The sequence below is a fragment of the Acipenser ruthenus genome, chromosome 30 (genome assembly GCF_902713425.1).
Source record: "Acipenser ruthenus chromosome 30, fAciRut3.2 maternal haplotype, whole genome shotgun sequence".
Lineage (NCBI taxonomy): Eukaryota > Metazoa > Chordata > Actinopteri > Acipenseriformes > Acipenseridae > Acipenser > Acipenser ruthenus.
In genome coordinates this window covers 2,521,494-2,544,363 of record NC_081218.1, presented here as the reverse complement: position 1 = coordinate 2,544,363, position 22,870 = coordinate 2,521,494, and the positions used below count along the sequence as shown (strand labels likewise).

The 22,870-nt window shown below is 40.6% G+C and overlaps 2 protein-coding genes across 4 annotated transcripts; one reads left to right on the top strand and one right to left on the bottom strand.

Moving 5' to 3' along the window:
* Window positions 1-1,299: 1,299 nt before the first annotated feature.
* On the bottom strand, window positions 1,300-17,436 carry LOC117394364 (nesprin-2-like). Of its 3 annotated transcripts, none has more exons than XM_059004885.1 (13): window positions 17,326-17,436; window positions 10,227-10,567; window positions 9,963-10,113; window positions 8,806-9,000; window positions 8,445-8,582; window positions 7,176-7,370; window positions 6,477-6,705; window positions 6,155-6,252; window positions 5,911-5,977; window positions 4,788-4,987; window positions 4,008-4,178; window positions 3,272-3,333; window positions 1,300-2,944 (listed from the first exon to the last, which is right to left on the bottom strand). In XM_059004885.1, the coding sequence occupies exons 1-13, from the start codon at window positions 17,392-17,394 to the stop codon at window positions 2,710-2,712; spliced, it is 2,151 nt and encodes a 716-aa protein (XP_058860868.1). In that variant the 5' UTR covers window positions 17,395-17,436; the 3' UTR covers window positions 1,300-2,709. The 3 variants fall into 3 exon arrangements, with proteins under 3 accessions (XP_058860868.1, XP_033848465.3, XP_033848454.3); XM_033992574.3 differs by lacking the exon at window positions 17,326-17,436 and adding an exon at window positions 11,403-11,531 and having other exon boundaries at window positions 1,303-2,944; XM_033992563.3 differs by having other exon boundaries at window positions 1,334-2,944; window positions 17,065-17,398.
* A 3,708-nt stretch (window positions 17,437-21,144) lies between these two features.
* LOC117435763 (homeobox protein goosecoid-like) lies at window positions 21,145-22,215 on the top strand. The gene is made up of 3 exons (XM_034059180.3): window positions 21,145-21,487; window positions 21,583-21,788; window positions 22,087-22,215. Exons 1-3 carry the CDS (start codon window positions 21,145-21,147, stop codon window positions 22,213-22,215), a joined length of 678 nt encoding a protein of 225 aa, XP_033915071.1.
* Window positions 22,216-22,870: the final 655 nt, after the last annotated feature.

The window sequence follows — 22,870 nt, the reverse complement described above, 5'->3', positions numbered from 1 at the left end:
TGTAAATACCCACTCCCCCCTCCACATGCATACACAAACACACGTCAGGCTTGTGATGCGTGACCTTAATTATAATTTGCAGAAATATTGGATTGAGAGTGCATGCTACAGAATATAATGCATAGTAGAATGACCTTCCTACAGATGTCAGGACTGCCCAGTCCCTGACCACCTTCCGGCGCCTCCTCAAGACTCACCTCTCAGACAGCACCTGTAGAAACTCCTCTGGACACTTTATCACTCTTCCTTACTTTACTTGCTCTTATCTGCCCCGTTTTACTGCATTTAATCCTGTACTTTAGAGTACTGTAATCTGTCAAGTGTTATTTAATCTGTAGTATTTTGTATTTAATTATATCCTGATGTAACTATCACTGACACTGTTATCTGCTCCGTTATTGAATCGTATTTTGTCATACTTGTACTTGCTAGAACCGAAGTCATTGTATTTTATCTTGCTCTTAATTGTATTAATACTTGTACTGTGATTCTTGAAATGTATTTTTGTTCACAACTGTAAGTCACCCTGGATAAGGGCGTCTGCTAAGAAATAAATAATAATAATAAATAATAATAAAAAAATTTTGGCTGGAAATCTTTTGCCCCGATATCTCTTCTGCACATTTTTGGCCCCCCAAAAAAGGCCAACAAGATGCTCGGATATATTGTGAGAAGTGTGGAATTTAAATCAAGGGAAGTAATGTTAAAACTTTACAATGCATTAGTAAGACCTCACCTAGAATATTGTGTTCAGTTCTGGTCACCTTGTTACAAAAAGGATATTGCTGCTCTAGAAAGAGTGCAAAGAAGAGCGACCAGAATTATCCCGGGTTTAAAAGGCATGTCGTATACAGACAGGCTAAAAGAATTGAATCTATTCAGTCTTGAACAAAGAAGACGCGGCGATCTGATTCAAACATTCAAAATCCTAAAAGGTATAGACAATGTCGACCCAGGGGACTTTTTTGACCTGAAAAAAGAAACAAGGACCAGGGGTCACAAATGGAGATTAGATAAAGGGGCATTCAGAACAGAAAATAGGAGGCACCTTTTTACACAGAATTGTGAGGGTCTGGAACCAACTCCCCAGTAATGTTGTTGAAGCCGACACCCTGGGATCCTTCAAGAAGCTGCTTGATGAGATTCTGGGATCAATAAGCTACTAACAACCAAACAAGCAAGATGGGCTGAATGGCCTCCTCTCATTTGTAAACTTTCTTATGTTCTTAAAATGTTTTCCTTGCTTTTTTTTTTTGTTTGGCCCCCCAAAATTGACTCTACTTTTTTTGGCCCCAAAATCTTTCATGTTTTTTTTGGCCCCCAAAATATTTTCCGTGCTTTTCTTTTTTTCTTGCCCCCCCCAAAACAAACAAAAAGAAAATGTTGGCACGCCAGTTCTGGGAAAAGAGTGAATAAATCACTGGAAATATTTCAGGGATAATGTGGAGAAAATCCAATGTGAACATTGCGTATGTTTGCAAAAACATTTGTGCAAACTCTTTCCATTTTGGGTGACGGTGACACACAAAACCAAGCAAAACAAATGTGAACTCAATGATCTTCCAGTTTATTTTATTTACAGATAAACTACACTACTTTTTTCTTTCTCAGTTTATAATACGCGTAACACACTGGTGCAGACGTGGCTTTTTAAAAAGCTGAAGACTTGATTAAGATCTGATATGTGTTCTGAATTGTGCTACATTATCTAATCTAGACTATCATGAATGGGTGCTTCTAGTAAAAGGGAACCAAACACGCCAGCAACCCAGTACATCACTTCTTCATAACTTAAACACAAGTGCAAAGACAAATTGTCAGCGAAGAAAAACTAAAACTAAACTGGCAAGATATTTCTGTGCTGGTTGTTACTAGTTTTATACCATTTAAAAGCTATTTACAGTCAGAATGTCTATATGTTGGCTGTTAAACCAGGAGCTTGGTTAGTTTTTATCCTTGTTATATAAAAAAAATAAAAATATGACGTATAGTCATCTAGGGGACTATGGCTAAAAACATTTCCCTCTTTAAGGACAAATCTTCGACGTTTTACAAAGGCAAAGTCAAACCTCTAAGCAGTTGACAGTCTTGGGGTAGCTCAACGGATGACCTGGGTCTCCTTCACAAACCTAAACAGACACGGGTTCTAAAAGCAAAGGCGATTTTTATAAAGGCACAAGGATGACAACCTGTCCTTCGGATGAGACATAAAAACCGAGGTCCTATTGTAAGTGACTCTGCAGCAACAGTTGTGGATGAAGCATAGTTCACCCCTTAGTCTCCAAGTCTCTTTGGATAAAAGCGTCCGCAACTCAATCTACAACCGGACCTGCATGGATCACTTAGAGTAATATTTATGAACTAATTCAACAACCTCACAGTATTTCCCTGGCAGTATAAGATATTCACAGCTCTCTACTAACATGTATTTATTTATTCTTTTTCCCTGCAGTCCAAGATTTAAAAACCAGCCTGTCTCTCGTGTGTCCTTCGCATTAGATTCTTATTAAGTAACTTCTACTATCGTTGAGAGTGGAACAGTGTTCTGCCAGGCAGCTGTACATATTGCCAAATCAATATTTAAAAGGAAAGATATTTCAGGAGTACATTTTTTCCCAATAGTTTTGGTTGAAAGGGTTCAGTTTGCGGTAAGCGGTGTAGATGCTCCCTGAGGGTGGTTCTGGGGTCCTCCTCTCTCGTTCGCTGGCTTCATGTCGGGGGTGGTCCGTTGACGTAGTGGAGCATGATGTGGAGAGAGCGGGCAAAATTGTTGGCGTGATGACAGCTGAAGTCCTTTGCACTGACCGGGATCTGGTTGACGACCCCCAGGAGAACAGCCAGCAGGAAGTGGACGAAGAGGGTGACTCTGACCAAGCGGTAGGACAGGGATGTCTTCAGAAGCCACAGGAGACGTCTGGACCTCGCGGGATCGTCCTCTTCAGACCTGGAGTGAAGAGAAAAACCATTCAATGGGGTAGGAGCCTTATAGTGAAATAGCAAAGCATAGAGCAACGGTCTCCAACCCTGGTCCTGGAAAGTCTTCTGGTTTTCGTTCCACCAAAGTTCTCAATTACTTAACTGAACCAATTATTTAATTAGTCAACACTAAAATGTTTTCCAGGTCTTAGTCATTGATTGATTTAAAGATCCACAGAAAACCTGCAGGACTGTGGCTTTCCAGGACCAGGGTTGACCACCCCTGGCATAGTGGACGGTCTCAGTGGTGCTTGATAGGATCCTCAGACCAGAGGAAGATGAAACGGTGACTTACTCATTCTCGATGGTGATCCTGACTTCTGACTGGCGAGGAGAACTTTGCTTCTTTTCTCGAAACTAAGAAAAAAACAAACAAAAAAAACCCCTCCAGTTAACTTAAGAAGTACGCTAAATAAACGTTCAAATGTGCGGGTTTGACATCTACACACAGGATAACTACCACTTGTTTATTTTTATCAAATTATTTTATAATCAACTTTTTAGAGTAAAAATTTGTCTAATAAAAGACCAGCACTGGAGGCTGTGTGGTCCAGTGATTAAAGAAAAGGGCTTGTAACCAGGAGGTCCCCAATTCAAATCCCAGCTTACTCACTGTGTGACTCTAAGCAAGTCACTTAACCTCCTTGTGCTCCGTCTTTAGGGTGAAACGTAGTTGTAAGTGACTCTGCAGCTGATGCATAGTTCACACACCCTAGTCTCTGTAAGTCACCTTGGATTTGGATATTTACAAAGCCTAATATACCTTATTTCAATGTCAAGCAGTGTTTTATATAATTAGGGGTGCTGGTCATAAATTAAACACATGTGATACATAGCCGTTGGGCTTTGTGTTTTACACAGCCTTAACTATACAGTGTAAGATTATTATTCATTGTTCAAGTACGCATGGAATCTCATACACAGTAATAGTAATATTTAATCTTTATGTGTTGTAAACAGGGATGTTTAATTCCCTAAAGAGATCTATCCTATCTATCTATTCGTTCAATTCGAGATGCATGATTTCTGACCTGATTTTTTATATTTCTTCTTCTGTTCCACGCAGGAATGGAACTAATGCCAAGCTGTTCTCCCTGCTGGAGACGGTACCCATTCTGACGGAGAAGGGCACCAGGGTTCGCCAGCAAGGAGTCTCTGTCTACAGAACACACCCCTGTGCCTTGAGGAGGGAGCCGGTGATCCTGCAGGAAAGGTAGATGAGCCATTTTCAAAAACAACACCACCTAGAGTTCTGTTTCCTCTACCACTAAGTGTTGAGTGGAGTTCTCTTTCCTATGGACCTCTATGCCTCGTTTCCACTGCGGGCTGGCGCTGGCCGGCCCTGACCGGCCCAGGCCAACAAACGCGTTTCTGTGGCCAAATTCGGAATTTCTTGTCCTGCATCATCAGGTCACTGAGATATATATCTATAGATATATAGATAGGTAGATAATCACACACACATACATGCACGCTTTAAAAACCATACCAATTTCATTTATACAGTGTCCTAGGGGCACTTTACAGTAATATATCAAAAGATCTCTGCTTGCTAGTGAAAGGCCAAAAAAGAAGAGTGTGCCAAACTGAAGGAGCTTGAGAACTAAATGCTCTCCTCATGCTTTTTTAATTGAGTTCTTGAAATAACCAAGAGACCTTTTATCAACAGATCTAAGAGGACAGTTTGTAAGAGAAGTAACTCTGGACAAATAAAATGTGGAGAGCCTTCTAAGTGATGAGCAACGATTCAAAATGAACGCCAGCAAACCAGGAATGGCAAAAATAAACCCCTATAATGGAGGCCTGCCTACCCGAACCGCCTCTTGTTTCCGATGGTCTGCCCTGCCTCCCGTCTCCTCGGGAAAGTTCCGGGCGTGTTCTAGAGCAGGTTCTGTCTGGCCGAGCCAGGCGCTGATGCGTTCTGGGTCAAAGGTGACCGGTTCCGTTGCAGGGCAGTGTCCAGCAGACACAAAGGATCTGGAGGAACTGCACACTTCTTCATGAGAGACACCTGAGAAAGAAAGCAGGATCCCAGTTCACACTTCAGCCACCCTTGGGTTTATAACCTGGGAGTCTTGTCTACAAGTGAGGTCCAAAAATGAATTATTGAATGTGGAAGCTGTTTTCACCTTTAATAGAAGCACCATAGGGTTTCAAAAGTGAACTGGTCGATTGACACTTACTTTTTCTTTAGATATATCAAATCCTAACTCAGTACAGTAAATTGGATATGCCCTGGCTTTAATATCTTTATCTTTTTTTTTATATATAGCGCCTTTCATAGTGGACCACCATCACAAAGCGCTTTACAGGGGTAGGCTGTGAACTGTGCATTATATGCAGAGTCGCTTATAATAGGACACTGATTTAGCATCTCAGGATGGAGCACAAGGAGGTGAAGTGACTTGCTCAGGGTCACACTGAGTCAGTGAGCAGCAGAGGTGGGATTTGAACCGATGACCTTCTGGTTACAAGCCCTGGGCTTTTAACCACTGGACCACACTGCCTCCTTGCTATAAGCCAGGATTTGCTAACCCTAACCCTACAGGAACTCCAGCACGCCCAAGATATCTGTAACTCAGCACGGCCGGGATTCAAACCACGATTGCATGACTGTCCCAATTAGGTGAGCTATTGGACATCCTTAACCCCTTGTGCCATGCAGTTCAAGTTATTATTATTATTTATTTCTTAGCAGACGCCCTTATCCAGGGCGACTTAAAATTGTTACAAGATATCACATTATTTTTACATACAATTACCCATTTATACAGTTGGGTTTTTACTGGAGCAATCTAGGCAAAGTGCTTTGCTCAAGGGTACAGCAGCAGTGTCCCCCACCTGGGATTGAACCCCCGACCCTCCGGTCAAGAGTCCAGAGCCCTAACCACTACTCCACACTGCTGCCCCTAAGTTAAAACAATACAGACTCACCTAAAGCCAGAGCGTCTGGGACCGCAGACAAGGTGACTCCCCACTCCACGCTGCTGCTTCCGATACTCTGAAAAATAAAAGGTTATTGCTGGAGTGAATGTGAAACTGGCAATTCAATATAATTACGTGACTGGCTGCTAATCACTTCATGCGGGGAGCTCTTCCCATCTTACAGACACTTCAGAGGAGAGGAAAGATTGAGAATAGCGCCCCCCGCAGGCTGGTGCATTGGAAGGCCCCTCACCTCTGCAGGGTCAGCGTCCAGATGAGCACACAGGGAGCTCAGAAATGTTCTCTTGGTGGAAGGCTGTTTCGATAAGGCTTTTTCTAAGTGGTGCAAACCTGCCAAAGAAACGCAATCAGTTTGACCACTTCTTCAATTTAACTCTACACAAAACTCTAAACAAAACAAAAAAAAAAACAGTGTTGCATCAGCATCTCTTGCGTGTGTTTTTGAATGCACAAGGTTATTGTCGAACTCCTGATTGTCGTTTTGTTTTTGCTCTGTCTCTTGGAAGTGGTATTTTAAGCGGTTTGACTAATTTTCTTCCGTCGTTTCCTCGTACCTGTGATGGCGCTGAAGTAGGAGGAGTCAGCGTCGTCGTGTGAGGTGGATCCGCCCACATCGACGGAGGGGTCCCACTCCAGGGCCAGAGAGTCCCGACTGGATCCAGTGCAGACACTGGGAGCCAGGGGCAGCTGGTCAGAGGGGCTGCTCCGGTCGTATATCCCCTCGTCCTCCCAGAGGATCTCCGACAGACAGTCTGAGCCCGACATCCAGACATCTTCAAACACCTGCAGGACAGCAGGGTTACTGAAGCACAGCCCCGACTGCAAAACACTCAATCACATGTCTGAAGGGGAAACGGGAACGCTTTACTGTGAGGGGCATAGGGAAATATTTAAATCAATATCTAATCAAACATTTGCTGAAGTTTAGTTAGTTAATAAACAGTCAATACATATGCCACGCGTGTGTGTATCTACCATTGCATTGCACAGCAAGAGACTACGAAGTTTCAAAAAAATACTTAACATTCATATGAAATACGAGCTGCAATGGCAGTCTAATGATAGATTCACACATGCATGGCACAGCCATGACTTTATTAACATGCAACAAAACTTGTGCAATGGATAACTTTGCATATTAAATACTTATCCAGAACAGTCAAGATAAAACGTTACTGGTAAAACCGGATTGGAGGCTTTATAAAGCAGGTGAGGCTGGTAACTGCTGTTTGGATTGTGAAAGGCTCTCTCACCAGCCTCATGCTCAGCAGGCGTGTGTGTAGACGGCCCACCCCCTCGAAGACCTGGGTGCAGTACAGCAGCAGCTCCTGTAGGGAGTCCTCGATCTCGACGGCGTCCTGCGGCTCGCTGCGCTGGATCAATCGCTCCCCTCGAACCAGGAGCCCGTTCAGCCGCTCCGCGTTCTCACACACTGTCTGCTGGAACGTCTGAGAGAGAGACACACACACACGAGAGTCACACAGTCAGAACTACACTATCAATCCCACGCCATGGGACAGGCTGCGGCCTGTAGTTCATCTCCTCAACCTCCAGGACTATTATTATTATTATTATTATTATTATTATTTGTTTATTTAGCAGATGCCTTTATCCAAGGCGACTTACTGAGACTAGGGTGTGTGAACTATTCATCAGCTGCAGAGTCACTTACAATTACATCTCACCCGAAAGACGGAGCACAAGGAGGTGAAGTGACTTGCTCAGGGTCACACAATGAGTCAGTGGCTGAGGTGGGATTTGAACCGGGGACCTCCTGGTTACAAGCCCCTTTCTTTAACCACGGGACCACACAGCCTAACAGTTGTGGAAGATATTAACCAGTTTCTTTAAGTAAAGTCGTTTTTTATCTATCCAAAAAGTGGAAGAGCGCTCTGTGGCTGTGAACAAATGCTTCTTGATGGATGATTTTTTTTTTTGTTATGTATGAAAATGTGCCATGCTGATAAATTAAACTTGGAGCAATTCCAGCATCCATAAAGTGCAGGTGTTTCTGTACAAAAGACGAATGATGCATCTTCGCTCAAGTGTGTATAAATCGTAAGAAATCGGCCAATCAGTCACGGATTTGCCAAGGCGTGCACAGAACATGTGGCACAATTCCACATGTTTAAACAGCAGTTCATACAATCATTTTGAGGTGTGTGTCTGCGTGTGTGTACAGTACATAGCCACTCTAATAAATCCTGCCAGTGAATAATATGAATTTCAGTCGCTTGTGACATCCTGGCTTTTGTGTTAAGCTTTTGTGTTCTCGTGATCCGTTCGCTGCCATTATTATTTAATATTCAGCATTTGTGCCTGAGTGCCATTGCAGAATTAAATGAAAAAACAAGACATAGTTTCCTAACCTATATACAGTATTACTTTCTGGTAAGCTTGTGCTTGACTTTTTTTTTTTTTTTGCTCATCACAAAAATTCTGTTGCATTGTGGACTGTAGGATGATTTATTTTACAAGGTACTGGATATGTTTTTGTTACCTGCTCCCTGCTTGGACTGTACCTGCAGCTGTTTCATCTTGTCGGCCGTGTTGCACACTGAGGAATGCTCCACTTCAGTCAGCCTCAGGTCCATCTCTGCAAGCCAGACCGCAATATTCTCTCGCTCGCTCTCCAACTCCTCGCGCTGCCTCACAAAGTGCTGGGAAGAAGGAAGAGGGGTGGGGGAAACTGAGAGGCCACCCCAGATACAACCAGCAGCACCTTCATGAAGGTGAAATGCAGCTTCTTACTGCTTTCCCAGTATCTGCAGTCTCCTGTACAAAGCAACGGTCCCCTGCAATTCAAGAGCTTATGCTGAGGAATGCCCGTACCAAGTTCCATCAGAATTGGAGGAGGGGTTCTTAAGATATAGCTAAGAGTACCTGGAGCCTGCGGCAGATGCTAGCGGTGCGCTTGTTGAGATCGTCCCAGCGCCGGCTGGCATCCTGCATTGTTCCACGGAGACGCACACTCTCGTCTGGCCCTGCCCCCAGACCCGCCTCCTTCGCCAGCCTGCAGTACTGCATGTTCAAGGACTCGAGTTCGGACAGACGAGCCCGGATCTCCCTCTGCAACGCCTGGGCAGAAACGGAGAGGGGAAGCTATGCTTTAAAGTCCTATTCATTTACATTTTTTGGAAGAGTTTAAGAACTTAAGAAAGTTTACAAAAGAGAGGAGGCCATTCAGCCCATCTTGCTCGTTTGGTTGTTAGTAGCTTATTGATCCCAGAATCTCATCAAGCAGCTTCTTGAAGGATCCCAGGGTGTCAGCTAATCTTTATCTAATCTATTAACCACTCAACGGCGCTGCTGAAATTTAGAAACACTAAAATAAACTTAATAAACTCAATGGCAAACGTGGCGACCCTAGAAGTCTTTCTCAATGTCTGTAATAGAATTACTAAAAGAAACTTATGATTTAAATGATAAACATTTAGTCTAGAAGGCTTTCTCAATGTCTTCAATAGAAACACTAAAAAAAAAATAAGGGTCTATTTTCCTAAAAAGGGCCAAATCGATTCCAAAAACAGGGCTACTTTCCTGTACTTTAGAGTACTGTAATCTGTCAAGTGTTATTTAATCTGTACTATTTTGTATTTAATTATATCCTGATGCAACTATCACTGACACTGTTATCTGCTCCATTATTTAATCGTATTTTGTCATACTTGTACTTGCTAGAACCAAAGTCATTGTATTTATCTTGCTCTTAATTGTATTATTACTTGTACTGTGATTCTTGAAATGTACTTGTTTACGACTGTAAGTCACCCTGGATAAGGGCATCTGCTAAGAAATAAATAATAATAATAATAATAATAATAATAATAATAATAATAATAATAATAATAATAATATAAATGAAATTAGCATTGGTGTGCTTTTAATATAGTCCTGCATCCAAGCCTATACTCTTAACTTCTGTCCATATAAGCACACTCCCATTCCATAAACCTACGCAGGTCAGCTATTCCAGTTCTGTGCTGTCGCCGAGTTCCCTGCTCCTCGAATGGAATAAATTCAGCCTGTGTTTCTCTCACCTCAAACTTCTTCAGCTCCTCCTTCGCAGCGATGTAAAGCACGTGGGCGGAGTTTGGTGAGGAGGCCACGCCCTCGGCCAATCGCAGCCAGTCGTTGAACCGGGAGTAGGCGTGCATGAACTCGTGCCAAAGCTGCCACTTTTGCTCCTGCCTGAAATTCAAACCCGCCCACCCACCCCAAAAAAAAAAAAAAAAATCAGAACTTTGGGTGTCATTTCTGGTGCGTGAAAACTGATTACAAAATAAGAAAAGATGGTCGCTCACTGAATACGTTTCTCCACAGAAGAGTTGCAGGCACCGCAACAGCGAGAGTCTTCTCCTCCCATCTTTTTCGTGGGGTTATTTCCACTGATCTCGGGCAGGGCCAGGGAAGGCGAGAGAAGGGGAAGAGGCGAGAGAGGACGGCTTGCCTGGGGAAACCCAGCTCTGGGAACCTCCGCTTTAGCGACGGGGTCCCCTGGCTCATCCACCAGTCTCAAATCCTCGGTGGGGTTATTCCTGTGGATCCCAGACGTGTAGACAGGGTGGCTGTTCTGGGAGGTAGGGAGAGAGGGGTCTGTCTGGTTTATCCAGGATCCAGGCATCTCTGCATTAGTGTGGGTACCCTGTAAGTCAAAAACACAACACTGGGGAAATGGTACACCAAGGTCATAAAGCCTGTTGCAAGTCATGTCCCTGTTACAACGCATTACAGTAGAACTTGTCTGATTTTTAATAGGTTCCAGGGGTCCATCGAACCAAATATTGTATCTCAGGGGAGATACAATTATACTTCATTGTAGCTGCTTTATTAACATCAGGGCATTATAAATGAACAATGTCGGGTATAGATCAGTGTGTCAAAAACCACAGGTACAGCACTGCATGTACGCTACAAAGACCAGTGAAAATGGTTGCAAAAAACTACACACTGCAATACACTCTTTGGCCATTTACGAGAGAGCACTCCAAATGGCACTTGCTGTGCTTTCTCAGTCAAAAGTAATCGGGTAGGTTGATTTGTACTGTGAGTGTTAAACCGACAACAAGAAAGCTTGCAAACAAACGTGAGCTTTTTAACTGTTCAGTAATGAATCCCTTGTTTTCTTTTATTGAACATGGTTAAACTGGGCAGTTATGGAAAGTAAAAAGTCCAACTAAATCCCCAAACACATCGTGTGACCGGTCCTGACAACAAAATGCCCAGCTACAGATGCTGAGGACTGAAAATCAAGAGGCCTTTTGAAAATCTGCAACGCGACACGACCACGATTTGAACCTGCAAGCCTCCACTGTAGTTTTTTTTATTTTGTTTATTTAGTTGAACAGCAGTGGGGATGTACTGTCAGATTACAGTAAGCAGTTGAGTTTTAATTAAACTGTGTTTTTTATGTCCCCAGCAGCTACCTGTAGGTATCTTCAAACAACACAGACCAAACAATGACGTTTATGTACACTTACCAGCTTGTTTTATAAGATGAAGTTCTAGGTCAATGCCTAACCATTATTCTCTACTGTGTGTGTCGTTCCGTGCTGTTGAAAAATATGAACCAGCTGGGCAGACCTTTAAACACTTCACAGCCTCGCTCCCTGCAGTCTACCCTGACACTTTGGCATGTACTGTAGAGTTAACAGCGTCTCTCCCTGCTGCTTATCTCACTGTGTAAATAGAGCAAAGGGCTCAAAGAGCGAGCAGACATATTTATTTACCACGGGCACATTCAAAGACTTAATTAAATATATATTGATTTAAAAGGTTACCACATTTGTAATTTTAAATATGCAAACTTCCTTGAATTAATTAATTTACTCATGCAAAACAATGCATTTGTAGGGTCAAATAAATACATGAATGAATGAAAGACAATAAATGCTAAAAGAAAGTGTGCTAAAGCACAGTGAATGCATTGTAAAGCACAGAGAGGTGTGGTAAAGCATAGGGAAGCATTGTAAAGCACAGAGAGGTGTGGTAAAGCATAGGGAAGCATTGTAAAGCACAGAGAGGTATGGTAAAGCATAGGGAAGGATTGTAAAGCACATAGAGGTCTGGTAAAGCATAGGGAAGCATTGTAAAGCACAGAGAGGTATGGTAAAGCATAGGGAAGCATTGTAAAGCACAGAGAGGTCTGGTAAAGCATAGGGAAGCATTGTAAAGCAGAGAGGTCTGGTAAAGCATAGGGAAGCATTGTAAAGCACAGAGAGGTATGGTAAAGCATAGGGAAGCATTGAGAGGTCTGGTAAAGCATAGGGAAGCATTGTAAAGCACAGAGAGGTATGGTAAAGCATAGGGAAGCATTGTAAAGCACAGAGAGGTATGGTAAAGCATATGGAAGCATTGTAAAGCACAGAGAGGTATGGTAAAGCATAGGGAAGCATTGTAAAGCACAGAGAGGTATGGTAAAGCATAGGGAAGCATTGTAAAGCACAGAGAGGTATGGTAAAGCATAGGGAAGCATTGTAAAGCACAGAGAGGTCTGGTAAAGCATAGGGAAGCATTGTAAAGCACAGAGAGGTCTGGTAAAGCATAGGGAAGCATTGTAAAGCACAGAGAGGTCTGGTAAAGCATAGGGAAGCATTGTAAAGCACAGAGAGGTCTGGTAAAGCATAGGGAAGCATTGTAAAGCACAGAGAGATCTGGTAAAGCATAGGGAAGCATTGTAAAGCACAGAGAGGTCTGGTAAAGCATAGGGAAGCATTGTAAAGCACAGAGAGGTCTGGTAAAGCATAGGGAAGCATTGTAAAGCACAGAGAGGTCTGGTAAAGCATAGGGAAGCATTGTAAAGCACAGAGAGGTCTGGTAAAGCATAGGCAAGCATTGTAAAGCACAGAGAGGTCTGGTAAAGCATAGGCAAGCATTGTAAAGCACAGAGAGGTCTGGTAAAGCATAGGGAAGCATTGTAAAGCACAGAGAGGTCTGGTAAAGCATAGGGAAGCATTGTAAAGCACAGAGAGGTCTGGTAAAGCATAGGGAAGCATTGTAAAGCACAGAGAGGTGTGGTAAAGCATAGGGAAGCATTGTAAAGCACAGAGAGGTTTGGTATAGCATAGGCAAGCATTGTAAAGCACAGAGAGGTCTGGTAAAGCATAGGGAAGCATTGTAAAGCACAGAGAGGTCTGGTAAAGCATAGGGAAGCATTGTAAAGCACAGAGAGGTTTGGTATAGCATAGGCAAGCATTGTAAAGCACAGAGAGGTCTGGTAAAGCATAGGGAAGCATTGTAAAGCACAGAGAGGTCTGGTAAAGCATAGGGAAGCATTGTAAAGCACAGAGAGGTCTGGTAAAGCATAGGGAAGCATTGTAAAGCACAGAGAGGTCTGGTAAAGCATAGGGAAGCATTGTAAAGCACAGAGAGGTTTGGTATAGCATAGGCAAGCATTGTAAAGCACAGAGAGGTCTGGTAAAGCATAGGGAAGCATTGTAAAGCACAGAGAGGTCTGGTAAAGCATAGGGAAGCATTGTAAAGCACAGAGGTTTGGTATAGCATAGGCAAGCATTGTAAAGCACAGAGAGGTCTGGTAAAGCATAGGGAAGCATTGTAAAGCACAGAGAGATGTGGGGAAGCATTGTAAAGCACATAGAGGTGTGGGGAAGCATTGTAAAGCACAGAGAGGTATGGGGAAGCATTGTAAAGCACAGAGAGTCTGGTAAAGCATATGAATAAACATGGCAAATCCAGGGTAAAGTATGGTAAATGTACAGTATAACAATGGAAACTGCACACAGTGAGGTAAACTTTTAAAAGAGAATCAACCTTTTGTTTGGATGGAATGCAAAACTCCAGCTAAAAGATGTAGACCTATCCCTAACAAAGAGCGCCAGAAATGCAGAGATGGGTAGCTGTCGCCATTCACAACACACACACCCAGATGTCCTGAATCGAATTATTTCTCTAGAGACTGTTTTGTAGAATACGTTTTACACGTTTTGAATGTATTTTTACACAGTGCTCTAAACAACTCCCAATGCAACGTCGTATGCATAAGGTTGTAAACGTTTTTATAATAATAATAATAATGAATGCATGTATTGGTGTATGTATGCGTTTGTGTGCAAACTTACAGGCAGTATACGCATGGAAAATGCATGCAGAAAATACAGCTGTACGATGCAAAAGTATGCTTTTTAAAATGCGTCTTCATATCTTTTCTCCTTTCATTAACGTTTCTATATGAGTCCGGAGACAGGAGCTGTCTAAATAGGGGCATCTTTTTTTTGCATTTTTTTTTCTAAAAGGGCTCATTCCCCCGTGGTACCGAAAGAAAAGAAAAAAAGTCGCTTTTTTGTCGTTCAAGAACAAAGCCTACGGCCAAGCAAGACAAGGCTCCCATTCTGTCCCAAGCTAATCCTCGCGGCTCATTAACAACAGGGCAGGACTAGGCACTCGAGACACCGGATCTGCCATTGTATCCGGGAGACTCACTAACGCTGGCGAGTAACCAGGTAGAGCTCCGCATTATTGTAATAAAAAAGGGGACTATTATTACTAAGAAAGCGTTAGTGTGAAGACTAGGAAGCTGAAGACTTCATGGTTGAGTAACTGAGCCAATGAAAAATACGAGGCCAGGTATTAAACACGCGGCGAATTATTAAAAAAGACAATTATGATTGGGGAAAAAAGTCGATTAATTAATACCGTTTCTTAGTACAAAAACGACCTCTTTTGAAACACGTTACACCCAAAACGATCTACATTTATATTTATGTATAGAAATACAGTAATATATCGCAAATATTATTTCATATACTGTAGCACCAAAAAGTACAACTGTAAAGAAACGTAACCAAAAACATACGGCACATGGTGTGCGGCTACAAGCGCTATATTTGAGAATGCATAATAATAATAATAATAATAATAATAATAATAATAATAATAATAATAATAATAATAATAATAATAATAATAATAAACACATTAAATATTCAAGTTGCAAATATCATTCCTGGATGTGCTTTATTTAAGTATTACTGAGTTTGTAGACTGCATACATATGTGTGTGTACGTGTACGTGTACGTGTGTGTGCGTGCGTGCGTGCGTGCGTGTTTGACTAGGCGCCCCTCTGTAGGTAGCATTGTGCCTTCTTGCATTCTCAGTAAAATCAGGAACGGGTCAAACTGCTATGCAATAGGAATCTTATTTGCATCTCTGCCGAGAGATAAATTAATAAATGAAAGGCGAGTACTTTCAACCTTGATTAAAAACTCAGGGGCATTTTTTTTTTTTTTAAGAAAATGTCTATATGAATAAATGCAAAGGTGACGTTCGCGTTCCCATTTTAGACAACAGAGAATATTTACTTGGCAAAACAGACAACCCCTCAAGGTCGTGTTTCACCATTTTACTCCAGGATATGGTTTATTTAAAATAAATAAATAAATAAATAAATAAAACAGTGCCGTCACACAAGAGGCAACGCCAGCCATCCAGGAAAAACACAGCTCCATAAATATAAAACACAGAACCTCGTGATACGGTGCGGAGGCACAACAGTTTCCCCTTCTAAATCAGTTGTCTTGGGGCAAATTTATCCAAAGGGACAAAGTGAACGGCTCCGTTTGTCTTCTCCTGTATGCATTAAACATACCGGCGGCGTGGCAGCGATAGTTTCGGTCTAATACTGCAGTATAAATGTAAATAACAAAATAAAAACCATCATGGAACACACCCTTGCGACGTGGGCGGTGAAAAAAAAATGGCCAGCCTTTTTTTTTGTTGTGCGGATCATTTCCAAAAGAAAAATACCGCTGTTTTAATCAGGCTTCACTTTTTTTTTCTTCTTAAAAACACAGTCATATAGTCTTGTTGTCATATCAAGGTTACTTTTGAATGTCACAATGTTAAACTACAGGTAATACCGTGACGGGTAAAGACATCATAATAGGTTAAGAAAGTATTTCACGGTAACTATCATAACTATAATAACAAGGTATGGTTGTAAGGGCAGCAGTGTGGAGTAGTGGTCAGGGCTCTGGACTCTTGACCGGAGGGTCGTGGGTTCAGGTGGGGGACGCTGCTGCTGTACCCTTGATTAAGGTACTTTACCTAGATTGCTCCAGTTAAAACCCAACTGTATAAATGGGTGTATGTAAAAATAATGTGATATCTTGTAACAATTGTAAGTCGACCTGGATAAGGGCGTCTGCTAATATATATATATATATATATATATATATATATATATATATATATATATATATATATATATACACACACACACACACATACAAACGGCTAACTGAAAACAATACTAAAAACCGGTTCCTAATTACTGGCACCCAAGGCAAAATAATAACAATAATGAAACTTGAGAAATATTACACAGCTAGTTCCAACAATGGAAAATGACCTTTCGGATGTGTCAGCAGTATTGTGTATCACGTAAATACAAATGGGTGAAAGTGCAGAACTCCTGTCGTTCTGCCAAGCTAATAATATACACATATTTACAAGTGTTATTAATCCACTGCAGTCGCCGGTAGGAAGGTACTATCGTTTGCTCATAAAGGAGGAGGAGGAGGAGGAGGGTCACATGACTTAAAACTCCGGGCTGGATTTTGAATAACCTATAGACTGAAGTCACATCTGGATATTTAGAGTATTTTACAGCACCATGGATTCCCCACTGAATTGCATCAGCTAATCATCTGCGATTACGCGTGATAACAACACCTCACCTGCAGCATGTTAGTATTGGGGCTACGTGCTTTAGAAACCTTTATACCAAACTCTCAACATCTTGGCCTGCTCAAACATTAGACAATAAAACAAATGGTCAGAAAGCTGGTTTATATTTGCTCAGAGCCCGCTTCCCAACGTTTAGGTATGTTTGTCTGAAAACAAACATTGGAGGTATTTAAAGGCGTTTGATGCCATGGAAACCACACATTTATCTCGCTTTAAATCTAATGTCTTTGTGATGTCATTCACTATGTAGGGAACGATGTAACGATCTACTGTTTCTTTCTATTGAAACCTTCTATTGATGAGTTTTATTTTTCTGTACTGTACATTATCTGATAATATTTTTTTCTAAAATAATATATATTTTTTTCCAACATAATAATAATAATAATAATAATAATAATAATAATAATAATAATAATAATAAATAAGCCACTTACGTTTTTGATGTATTTTCATGGCAGAAGCTACGCGCTGGTCCTTGAATTCTCACAGCCAAACACCTGGACAGACGAAAGCTCTTTTCAACGTACGCATTCTTACAAAACGTAAACGGCGCGTTTGAACCACTGATCTATAAGTGTTTACAGATCAGCGGTTTGAACCCCAAATGAGATGCCCGTTTCAGTAGTTTAAAACCTTTTAAATCCCCCGGACAACAAACAAGACGTGTACACCGCTGAAGCGGTCGAGACACACACCTGTTGGAAGTGTATTGTGCTTCCGTTGGGTTGGTACAGGTAACAAGACCCGAGCGGCCTGGTTTGCATCAAAGACCACGCCCTGTTGCAATTGTGAGTTTAGCCAAAAACCACAGTTCAGGAGGTCAATAATATCACACGCTATCATTATCGAAAGAGGTGTAACACAATACCGTGTTAAGTAAGAAAAGTGGCCAAAGAAACATGTAAGGAATATTCAAATTGCGAATAGGTATGGAGTACTGGACTTTATCCAGTTAACTTTGCCATACAAAAAACAAACAAACACCGTTGCCATGACAAACATATTTGTTTGCAAGGCGACTGGTTTACATATTTCACGAATTAAGGTGTAGTGTTTTCCTCCACACAAGTCAAATTAAACTGGAAAGAAATGTATTCAGCATTTAAGATTTTTAAATATTTTCCAGAATACTATAGCACGCTTAGGGTTGCTCTGTACGGTTTAGCAGACCACCGGTACATCCCGTTTTCTTTCCTTTTCATTGTGTTTCTTATAGTACATGCATGTGTGTGTGTGTGTGTGTGTGTGTGTGTGTGTGTGTGTGTGTGTGTGTGTGTGTGTGTGTGCTTTGCTGATTCAACAACACAACCGACTCTTTCTTGAAAAACAAACCCACACCTACGTGTCATAGTGGAGTGAAAGTAATAACACGCTGTATCGTTTTTATTTACTTTTAATTCTAAAGAGATTTTCTTATGAGCACACAGCAGCGTCTACATAATTAAAAGATACTGTTAAAACCACAATTAAAACCAATTCATTGTATTTAATGTGTTATGCATTGTTCCTCACTATCTTGTAAAGCGCTGTGTGATGCCGGTCCACTACGAAAGGCGCTATCAATGTTTCGTATCAGGTACCCCCCCTTCATGACAGTCTTGAATCACCCCCCGACCCCCCTTCATGAAAGTCTGGATCCGCCCCTATGTATATATATATATATATATATATATATATATATATATATATATATATATATATATATATATATATATATATATATATATAATGAGAGAGAGATAATGGATAATAGACTGGCTTCAGTGAGTTACAGGAAAATAATTCCATCTAGGGTTTGTGACGTCATAAACTACGAGAGTGGACCCTAGATGGAATTAAGTAGCGTATATCAATGCGTTGATTGTCTGTTGTTATTTGTTTATTGCAAAAAATGCAAGTCAAATTGATGTATAAATTAATAAATAATAAATCTATAAAGTTCACATTACTGCGTGTTATAGCACAAATAATAATAATAATATTTTTAAAAAAATATTCATAAATAAAAAACACATTTCTTTGTTACTACCATGTGTACTATTTATGCATAGATATTTACTTATAATGTTTTAAGGACAACTAGTCGAAGAGGATCTTACATGGATGGAAAATAAGACTCCTATCGCAGAGCAGTGTCATCCATTCCCAGGTTTTACTACAAGCTTGCTTAGCCACAGTGTGTCTAGGCAACAAGCTCAGGTGTGTGTCATTAAACTCATAGCAACACCAGGAACGGATCAAACTGCACTGCAATGGGAGTCTTGTTTCTATCCCTTATCTTGCCTGGGTTACCAGAAACGGCCCCAGCTCTTTCTGTGTGGGACATTGCTACTGCAGTAGCAATAGAGATGCTTTTCAATACACGTTTGCGTGGCTGCATTTCCTTCAGCAGAATTCACGTCAGCACCTTTCTAGCAGTTTCGTCATTTCAAATCAACGTCTTCGCCAGTGAGGTCATGTGGAACAAACAGACATTTAATCCGTGAAAACAATGTGGATTTTATATACATTGCCGAATAACCATGCGTGGAAAGCGAACTCGCACGGCGAATCCACTTCTTGGATTCCTTTTTGTGACAAGCTCACCCTTGCCAATCGGAATCGTCGAGGTTCTTCACCTTCGCCAATAGCGTGAGTCCGTCTATTTCTGTTGACCAATAGGAAGAGCGCTGGAGAGGAGCAGTGGGCGGGGCCAGGGGGAGTTTGAAATGGTGCACTTTCTCCCCCTAGTGGCGAGAGGATGAATGCCGCAATCGTATGTTTTGATTGGTACGTGTGTCCATTGAGGTGTTTAATGATCGATAATGGAAAGTCTTTGATCAATGTTCCGGTGTTTCCCTTCGTGATCTCGCTAGACATTAACCTCCTGCTGTTAACAAGGGCATTTGCTAATCTGCTTTGTAAGCGCCAGACGGCATCTTGTTGGCGTGTTTTTATTCAGAAAGATCACAGGAGCATGTGTAGAAAGTCTGAGGGAACACACACACACACTAAAATATAAATCTCAAACTATTGCTACTATAATATACTATTATTTGTGAGACACACGTGTCTCTTTTACCTTAAAAGGGTTCAAAGAACCTACATTTTAACTATAGAATATATACTGCATTATTTTAGGGTTCCATATGAAGCACATCGCTTGTAAGACTGTTTAGACAAAGGGCCATATATTATAATACAGTTTTAGCCAACATGATAACCATGTTTTTATTAATGGGATATTTCACAATTCAACAATAGCGGCACGTGTTTCTACTTGTAGTATTATATAGATAACCACAAACGCAGTTGAACATACAGTAGTACCAAAATTTTATCTTTCTGTTTTTTTTTTAAAGATAAGCAGACGCTTACAAAAGCAGCCGCTGTAAATACAGCAAACTTTCTTTCTTTTTATATATAGGTCCACACAAATAATTGACCAAAGTGATGTTTGATAATATAATATGCTTACGATTGTTAGTCGCCCTGGATAAGGGCGTCTGCTAAGAAATAAATAATAATAATAATAATAATAATAATAATAATAATAATAATAATACTAGCATGAATTTAACGACTGCATTAGTATAACTTTTGAAGTTCCTCCCTAAAAGAAGAAATAAAATCAATACATTTATTTTGTATTCCATACTTTATGAAAAATATAAAATGATTTTCTTTTGAATGTACATTATGATATCGATTATATATATATATATATATATATATATATATATATATATATATATATATATATATATATATATATGTGTGTGTGTGTGTGTGTGTGTGTGTGTGTGTGTGTGTGTATGTGTATATATATATATATATATATATATATATATATATATATATATATATAGTGTATGTATTGTTTTTCAAAACTATATAGCATTGCATTGTAACTTTTTTATTGACATAAAATGCAGTATTGTTTAATGTTTTTTGTTATACACTCTTTGTATATATATATATAATTATATATTTTGTCTTTAAATCGTCACAAATAAATACTCTTTGTATTTATTTTCTTGTACAGTTCTTTAATATAACCATTATGATCATTATATATTTTTGCCTGATCCAAAAAGTGAACTTTATGGATATGTTTCGTCTATTTGAAGCAGACCGATCAATGAGTTTCAGCTTATTGGTTTATTGTTAGGCAATAAACGTCTTTAATTTAACACAATGGCTCTGTCATGTTCAGCGGCAGATCAATATAGGATTAGTCCGCGTGTCTGGTGTTTTGTGTAGTGGGAAATGAAGTACAGCTACCCCGATTGTATAAAACCAGGGCCTGGATGTTGAAAACTCACAACGAACTTCAAGATCGAACAGCTCAGAGGTAGCTTGACTCTCCCGGAGATCCAAGTACGAGAATTTTTTTTTATTTCAAGAAAGTGGATTTAACCTACTCAACTTCAAGAACGCTGGATTTATTTTGAAAGACTGCTAAAAAAAAGAACCTCACACTAGAAAAATAAGCAAAATTAAAAAATCGTATATATATTTTTTTTCTTCTGAAAATGCAACTAGCGGGCACATATCCCTTTACCATCGACAATATTCTGGCCGCTAAATCAACAGTCACGGAATATCCGTGCAACTACGACTATGTACCCGCTCCGCAGTATCTGAATGGAGCTTACGAGCATCCCGGCTACAGCGGCTATCCAGGGTATTACGCCGCTCCCGCACCGGCGCCGCTCGCCGCGCTGCAGGACCATGAAACCGTTTACAGCGCCGCTTATGGATACCCCGGGTATGGCGGTTATGCCACCGGCTACGGACCATTGACCTACCCTCAAATCACGGATCTGGGCACCTATGATTGTGGAATTCAACAACATAATCTTGTTCCAGCAGCGGGTAAGTTTAAGCGATTCTGCATCGGAATGTGCACACTTGTTATTTAAAACACGTTGACATCCTGTGGATATCTTATTATTTTTTTTTTCTGACAGCTCCATCGGTGCCCCGAGTGTCCAGTTCGGAACTAAACTACTTGGCTCAGATTATGAGCCGTCCTAAGCGGCACCGGGTTCGCACGGTATTCACCGACAGCCAGACCGAGGAACTGGAGCTTCTTTTCGGCCGCAGTGACTATCCCGTCCCCGAAGCACGGGAGCGCCTGGCGAGGAGAGTCGGGCTATCGGAGGAGACCATTCGGGTAAGGAACCTTAATTTGTGTGCACCTTACTGTAGGTCATGGAAATTATCATTACTAACTGCAAAATAAAATTCTATTCAATTAAGCCTTCGCCATTATAGCCTAATTGTGTTCATATTTATAACATTTAATAGTAACATATTTATAGCTGGCTAACATTATTTTGATCGGAAACAATGTACTTTTTAAATGGCCGTGGTGTGGCGGTTAATTAGCCTTAAGTGTTAAAGCTTTATTTTAAACAATATTGACATGAAACGACAGGCTAAAGTAACTGTATTAATTATTTTTCTTTGAGGTTTGGTTCAAAAACCGTCGCGCACGCAGAAAGCGACAAAGCTTGAAACCCAAGTCCCGCAAGACAGCGCACAAGACGACAAAGGAGTCCGACGACGCGTCTTCAGAATCCGAAGAGTTGACGGTTTGATCGGAGAGCGACGGATTTATACGAACCGACGTCTTGCGTCATCTTCGACAAATTCCAGGAGCCTGACTGGCTTGTATTGACAGATGGTCCAAACTTAATTCACTCCGCCTGCGTGGTGCGCTCCAGTGACTGTCCAGGCACTAATATACAAGTTAAAAAACAAACAAAAAATATATATATACCTAAATTACTATGGTGTCAACCAAATAGTGTTGCACAATGTACAATCACATGTAAATACGTTAATATATTGTAAGATAAAAGGATAATTGTTTACACTTAAAGTGATGAGTTTTTTGCATTAAATGATCGATTTCAGTTTTTTTTGTTTAACCATACTACCTCAGCAAATAGCAACCAATCTGTTTTATCATTTATATTGCTAAATTGATTGTATCTATCTATATCTATCTATCTATCTTTAGATAAAATCTTTAGATAGATAGATAGAAGGATAGATAGATAGATAGATAGAGATATATGACTGCTGTATGTAAACTCTGAGTTGTCTATTCTGTTGAAATAATAAATATAGTCATTTTCAGTCGATATATCCTCATTCACTAATGTTGCATGTTTACTTGTAAAGGGTTGGGATTTTACAGAAGTGTGAAATCCTAGGCGGACCTATTTAAAAAACAGCACAATGTCTTCT